The sequence below is a fragment of the Lygodium microphyllum genome, chromosome 9, assembly GCF_053477565.2.
Source record: "Lygodium microphyllum isolate KBCC chromosome 9, Lygodium_microphyllum_v1.1.10, whole genome shotgun sequence".
NCBI lineage: Eukaryota > Viridiplantae > Streptophyta > Polypodiopsida > Schizaeales > Lygodiaceae > Lygodium > Lygodium microphyllum.
The window spans coordinates 29167300-29174926 of record NC_141143.1 but is presented as its reverse complement, the minus strand read 5'-3'; the positions used below and the strand labels follow the sequence as shown (position 1 = coordinate 29174926).

The 7627-nt window shown below is 41.4% G+C and overlaps 1 protein-coding gene across 1 annotated transcript; it reads right to left on the bottom strand.

The window, feature by feature from the left end:
- Positions 1 to 282: 282 nt before the first annotated feature.
- On the bottom strand, positions 283 to 1032 carry LOC148030905 (pentatricopeptide repeat-containing protein At2g34400-like). Its single transcript, XM_087685510.1, has one exon. It carries the CDS (start codon positions 1030 to 1032, stop codon positions 283 to 285), a length of 750 nt encoding a protein of 249 aa, XP_087541636.1.
- Between the last annotated feature and the right edge of the window lie 6595 nt (positions 1033 to 7627).

The window sequence follows — 7627 nt, the reverse complement described above, 5'->3', positions numbered from 1 at the left end:
TAACTCCACCATGTGCTGATTAGCATCTCGCATAAAGTGGTAGACATGTATGAGTCTACTATGTGGATCTCTGCATGTTGCTTGTGTCTTCCCTTTTTACTTTTTCTCCCCTAAAATCTCTTCTGCCCGTTGCTTGCGTCTTTCGCCTTTAATTTTTCTCCCCAGGCCCCTATTGGCTATTTCACCATTTATAGCTCGGCCTATATCAAGCCTGGAAGTATGACAAGACTTCAAGCAGAGAATAAATTTGACAACATCTACATGCAAACCTCCCAACTGCACCTATTTAAAAATGTTCACAACTTCTTCATAGAGCTCATGGTCAATGTATCCTGCAATCAATGCATTCAATGAGATTGAATCTTGTACTGATAGCTGGTTAAATACATCGCATGCCTTTGCAATTGAGTCACATCTTGTGTACATATCAACTACTGCACTGCCCACACAGATCTCTCTTTCCAAGCCTTTTTTTATTATGCCAGCATACACTTCCCAACCTAATCTCAATTCTCCTTTGTTGCCACAAGCTTTCAAGCTGTAGGCAACCATAACAACATCAGCAGACACACCTTCCATCTGCATTTTGCCAAAAAACTTCAGCACATCATCATCAAGCCCTTGTTCAGCATATGCTGCAACCAGTGCAGTCCAGGAGACTCTATCTCGAACTAACAGTCTGTCAAATACTACTTTTGCCTTTGCAATTGACCCACATTTGCCATACATATTCACCAGTGTGCTACCTAGATGAAGACATCTTTCCAACCCAATTTTCATTATTTCAATGTTTATTTCTTGGCCTGATTCCAAAGCTGCTGTATTGCCACAAGCCTTTATACAAAGAACAAGTGTAACAACATCTGCAAGCACACCTTCGATCTGCATCTCTTTGACACAATTTAGTACTTCCTCACAAAGCCCATGTTCTGCATACCTTGTAATCAGTGCATTCCATGAAATAGAATTCCGCAGTGGCAGCCTTTCAAACACGTAATGTGCTTCTGCCAAGAAGCCACATTTAGCGTACATGTCAACCAGAGCATTACAGATAAGTTCCTCTTACACCAAACCCCTCTTCACTAGACTACCAACATAGAACAAAAATGCAAACACAACGACTAAGTATGTACAAAGTAACAAATGTCACACACACAACTTTTTGGTGGATTCCACACCTCATATGCGCAACAGTACGACAAGGAACGTCTATCCTATGGCTTAGGATGCCTTTCCACACTCAAGCGTGTCATTGTCATTGAAAACAGGTGCTATGCATCCAGTTTTTTTCCTGATATCATGCTTTACATGCACATGCAAAAGTGGATGCTCCTAAAGTGCTCAAACATAATTTTAAATCAGAAACGTGTGGTGCACAACCAGGCTTTCCAATGCATTTACTAACCCGTTGTGGCGATGTAAGGATAGCACCGAGATAACACTCGTACTACTATCATTTTAATTAAAATACAACGAACTCTATGTCATGATATGCATCAGAAAATCAGCAACAATCATCACGCAAATCACACCATTCAAACATCCCAACCCCCTACGTTTAGGTATTGCTTTCGTTGAATAGGTGTAGAGGTTCATTTTGTCATGTTTTGATGTATAAAAAGCGATAAATCACAAACTTTGACAAAGAGATAGGGAAAACTGAGGCTAAACCTCATGCTCTTCCACTACCATACATCCACAAACAATCATTATATTTTTTCTTATTTTTGTGAGACATATTTCTATTTTTTTTCCTTATTTTCTCCATTTTCTTGATTTATTTGGCAGTAAAATATGCTATTTTTTTATTTTTCTTGTTCCAATCACTTTAGTATACTAACATTCAATTTATTTTCCATTTTTCCCCCATGGGAACACCTTTCACCACCCGAAACGAAAAAACTACCATTTTACCGCTTAAAAACCGCATTTCGGGTTTACGAGAATTAAATAGAGTATGTAAATTATTGCATAAATAATATTTTTTGATACAGAGCAATTAATCATGATGAAACTAACACACACAAAAAATTTCATCCAATAAGAACATAATTATCATCATAAACTATCAAAAAACTTCATTTTTCTTCATAAAAATGGTCATACTGTGTTTTTACGTAACCCGAGACACCTTGAATGACTACATAACCAGCAGACGGAGCCTCCATTACTCTCAATCAAATGTTGCACATCAATCTTCAGCATCTCCATCAATCTCCATCACCATTTCCTTCATTCTCCTTCCTGGTTCCTCCTTTAAGATGGTGCACATGAACAGCCCATAGAGGGAAAAGAGAGGGAGGAGAGAGAAATACTAGATTCTGTTCTCTTCATCCGGACAACCATATCTCGCGTGAAGACCGACGATATGATCAGCCAAGAGGGAGAAGTTGATGCCCAATCTCTATTGCATGGGGTACTTGCAGCCCAAAAATCAAGATCCATGAGGGGGAGGGCGCATTTTTCGGTTGCCTGCATCTTCACGCCATGTCCACGTTTCCTCCACCTTTTTTGCATAAAAATTGAAGGGGGAGAGGGGGGGGAGGGGGGGTTTAAAGTCCCAAAGGGCACCTCTCCTTTGGTCCTTAAATTTGTCCACCTTTTCGTATCTTGGCTAATTTTTTGTCTCTTCCTCATCCGGGCTCCATTTCAGCCTCTGAAAAATCATGCGTGTCCATCTCGACATCCCGCACTAACTGGAATCTCCTCTCATCCTGCATGGCAATCGGAAAAATTATCAAAAATCCACAAGTGTCGCTCGGGCACCTTTTAAAAGCCGTCTTTCACTTGGTGCTTAAAATCGTCCTAGCTGTAGCCGCGGCCTTCGATGTTGAATTTTTTTTCCCTAAATTTCAAAATTTTTAGCAAATTTTAGGCACACCCCAAGCTCAAAACTCTGCTCTCATTGGCGACCACAGGATAGGCCGACTCATCCCATCAAATCCCATAATAGATCTACAGAAAACAACCAAAGGAAGCATCAAGTTGATACAAAATAGATACATATTAAAACACGGCATAATGTGCACCCTACCCCCTGACAAAACCAAGGCATGAAATCCACAAGGAGTAGGCCTAGCATAATCTGATAGAAGGTCCGAAGCTAGTCACTAAGCGACTGCTCTAACACGGCCAAACAAAAAAGAACTTTCAAAGAGGTCACCCAAAGTGGTGGTCTGAACTACCTATCTAGCTAAGGACAACACAACGAGGAGCTCCTACTAGGCGAGGACTCCTATAGCCTGATCAAGAAGTATTTTCTTTTAGCACATTTCTTCTTTTAGGTTTTTATTTCTCCATACTCGGGCGTGTAAAAAGGAGGGAGCTGAGCGTAGTGACCCAAGGAGAACAGGGCATCGGCCTCAGGTCCTGTCTCAGTACCCAAGAACCTACCAAGCCCTCACAAGGCGACACGTAATCCTTTTCTGATGCTCACTTTTATTTTCGCTCCAACCATCCTTACTTTCTTCTTTTCTAGCGAGACGCCACCCCTAGGAAGACAAGGCATCTGCTCCGGGTCTGGCCTCGGATCTGACTCGTCCCCAGAAGCCTACCAGGCCTTCGCAAGGCGATGATCAACTGCTTATAAATTTTCATTTCTTTTCTTTTCTATGTTTATAGGGGTTAAAACCCCTTTTTACACACCTTTGTATATATTTATTTTCTTTTGAGATATTCAAGTTTTTTTCTCCCCTCTCTATCATCATCATTTTTCCTTCGACAGGCTTCTCTGATTGCCTCACAACTAACAAGAACTCCTAGAACGGCTGCCTAGCATGCTAGCAGAATAAGGTCATTAGAACGGCCTTCTAAAACAGGTCTTTTGATGCCTGGCAATGTCTTTACAGGAGGCAACGACTACTGAGACCTCCCTCATACATATCTAACCTAAACCTGGGACTTCATGCCTTGGACGCCGGTCCCCAACAAGAAAATAAAATCCCCTACAAGTACACAGACACATATAGTATAAAAACACGTTACTCGTAAAGGAGGGATATCACCTGGATAGGGCCACGAGAAGTCTCCGCGCAACAAAGGCTTCTCCCAAGCTCTTCTTTGAACCTGTCTAGCACAGGACTAAAACAAGAAACCATTAACCGCACCTGTACTAAACAGACAACTGGCCCTCTTGGCCTAATGAAATAAAGTGTTTCACTATAAAAAACTGATCGGCCCTCTTGGCCTAATGAAATAAAACATTTAAAACCTCCCAAAACTGGCCCTCTTGGCCTAACGAGATCAAACAGAATAGCACTTACACATCCCTCCCTGAAATAGTACAGATATACAATAACTTGCTCCTTTCCAAGGAGGAAAAATAGGGCTCACAGCCCTAAGCTAAATGCATAAGATTATGGCCCATCCCTCCTGCATATATAGCAAGAGGCGTATGCATAACATGTTGTCTAATCAACCTATGGGTCCAGGATAACAACGGTAGATGGGTCTCGGCTACTCTTTGCATCACCCATATCAACCATCGCCTGCCATATATTGCATGTTCTGATAACATTCCCCACAAGCGACCGAATCCTGTCTCATTATTGATAGCAATATCCAAACTAGGACCACAGTTGAAGAAAATGTCTTCTTCATAAGCAAGGTTTGCCAGTGAATCCGCAAACTGATTCCAGTAACGTGGAATCAGCTGAAGAGACACTCTCTCAAACTCCTCAAGTAGGGTCATGGTAGTTCGATGATATATACAAAGGATGGGATTCCGCACTGTGTATGTCCCATCTAGCTGATTCAGGATCAACTGGGAATCCCCTTTTACTAACAACAGCCGAATACCACCTTGCTTGGCAATATACAATCCCATCCTTTTACTAACAACCGCTAAATACCACCTTGCTTGGCAATATATCAAGGATGGGATTCCGAATACAACTCTACGTCGAGGATCTCCGATTACTACTCCAACACTCCCTTTTTTATTAGGGCCCCTAGATGCCCCTTCAAAATATAATGTGTACGTCCATAATGGGTTTACACAGCCTGCCATCACGAACTCCTCTATTCGTAATTATGATAGTCAAAATTTAGCATGCTTATAGGATGAACTGACAGCTCCATCCTACCTTCTTCATTAAACTCAATTGGGATACTTTTCAATATTCGTAAGCAGTGATGACAGAAAACTTTGATATCCCACACAAAGGTTCCATCTTCTTGCTCAATCACTTTGTATCCTTTGCTCCACCAAATAAGTCTCCCGTGATGGTATCTCTACTCCAGATATGGGTGCTCCAAATAAGGAATTAACCGCCCCATCAACCAGCTTTAAGCTCTTTTGCAAGTCTCAAATCAGTCTCAGCATGGACCTACGATGCACTTTTCTGTGTTAGCATTTTTAGAAATAATAAGGTTTAATCTTTTTAAGATTAACCTTATTTTTAAATTCTACTCCTTGCAGATCAGCTAGTAGAGCCGTAGATCTATTTTTCCCTATCCTGACAATCTTGTGGGGGCCATCCCATCTAGGTTCCAGCTTCCCTAGAAATAGCTCCCTACGCGCATCGTAGTACATAACTAATTTTCCTTTTTAGAGGTATACTTCTTTGCTTTAAGGTCGTGCAACTGCTTCATCCGACGTTTAGCTACCTCCTGATATAATAAGCTCTGCAATTTCAGCTCATCTAGGTGGGCTATGGTCGTGAACCATTCAAAGAGTGAATCCTCGTCTCCCAAAGAGTTGTTAATTGCAAACTGGATGGTTGGCAACTCGAGCTCGAGGGCTAACACACACTCTTCCCCATAAACTAATTTAAATGGAGTATGGCCGGTAGCTCACTTGAATGTTGTATTGTATGCCCATACTGCCACATACAACTTCCTATCCCAATCTCATTTCTTCTCAGAGACTATTTTAGACAAGATACCCACAAGCTGCTTATTAGTACTTTTGACTTGCCCATTGGCTTGCCGATTATAGGGGGTCATTTTGTTGTGCTTGATTTGCCAGTCAAGCTTTTGATCACTTTATTCAAAAAATGGGTTCCAGGTCTGATACTAGTTCCTTTGGTGGACCGAAACGGTAGATAATCTGCTCTAAAAGAAAACTCGCTGGCTCTTTTGCATTGTCCTGCCTCGTCACCCGTGCTTCTAACTGTTTTGTAAAATAACCAGTTGCTACTATAATGTATCTCTTCTGGGTAGTAGACGATAGGGTGATAGGGCCCACAAAGTCAATGCCCCACTTCTCAAATGGAAGGATAGCCATGATAAGAGTAAGTGGGCGTTTCCTATACTCTCTGCTGTCATGTCTTTGACAGGTATCACATCTCTTAACTTACTCAAAGAAATCTTGGAAGATGGACGGCCACCAATATCCAGCTCTTAAATCTTTTTGTGCCGTCAACTATCCCAGCGAAGTGTCCCCCACATGCAGAGTCATGGCACTCTTCCAAGATGAAAGGAACCTCATCAGGCATCACACATCGGCGGTAGATATCATCAACACCCTGCCGATATAGTGTTCCTATGATCAAGGAAAACTTCAAAGCCTGTTGTCTAATTTTCCTCTTTTCAAATTTTGATAAACGAGCTCCAGTCTCTCCCCTTGATAGATAATGCATGATAGCAACATACGAAGATGGAATAGAAGCTATATCAATTTTAAACATTTCTTCGAAATCATTTCCTTTAGCCAAGGTCTCTTTCGGCTCCCCTAAAATCCACAAGGCATTCCACAATACCTTGCAACCTCGACGGCTTACTCTTAATCTCATAATCAAACTCCTGCAAAGTAATTAGCCACTTTGCCAGATGATCAAGTGGTTGTAGCTTGTTCATAAGCAATCTAAGCCCTTCCGCCTTCGTATAGAAAACTACCTTCTCATAGAGGATGTAGTGCCTGAATTTTTTAGTCGCAAAGACCATCGCAAGGCACAACTTCTCCATGTAGGTGTAATTAATTTTTTATATGCCTAATTTCCGACTAGCAAAAGCTATCGGATGATACCACTTTTCCTCCCAGATTTGGACTAAACAGCAGCTGATACTATGCATGGTGGCTGTTGAAAATATGTAAAATACCTCGCCTCTTTTAGGTGCTTTTAAAACTGGTGCTTTTACTAGCTCCTATTTCACATCCTCGAAAGCTACCTTACAAGAGTCGCTCCATACAAATAGAGAGCTAAAGGATAATAAGCTCGTTAATGACAATGTCCTTTCTGCTAAGGCATTTATGAACCTCTGATAGTACCCTATCGATGACAGAAAGCTATGTACCTTTTTCAGAGTGCGTGGTGGACTCACAATTCCGTGGGTTAAGAGCGATACAAAATTGTTTGCAGTGCTCAAAGCACTTTCTTAAAATAATCAACATCCTTTCCCTTAGAGTGGCTGCCCCCAGGTCATCAATAAATACTTTTAACTCATCTAGGGAGATGTCACCAAAGGTCTTGTCTGCTATTCGTTGCCATGATCCAGGTGCATTGCATAAACCAAAGGCTATCACATGGTACCCAAAAGTACCAAAGACAGTGATGAAAGTCGTTTTCAACTTGTCCTCTTCTGCAATTGCCATCTGGTTGTATCCTGCAAAGAAATCCATAAACGAATATATTTCCCTACCTGCTAATTGATCCAAAATCTAGTCAATAAATGGCAACGGGTAGTA

Excerpts from the sequence above, each read along its gene's own strand:
- LOC148030905 (XM_087685510.1), bottom strand. The coding sequence starts at position 1,032 with ATGTACGCTAAATGTGGCTTCTTGGCAGAAGCACATTACGTGTTTGAA.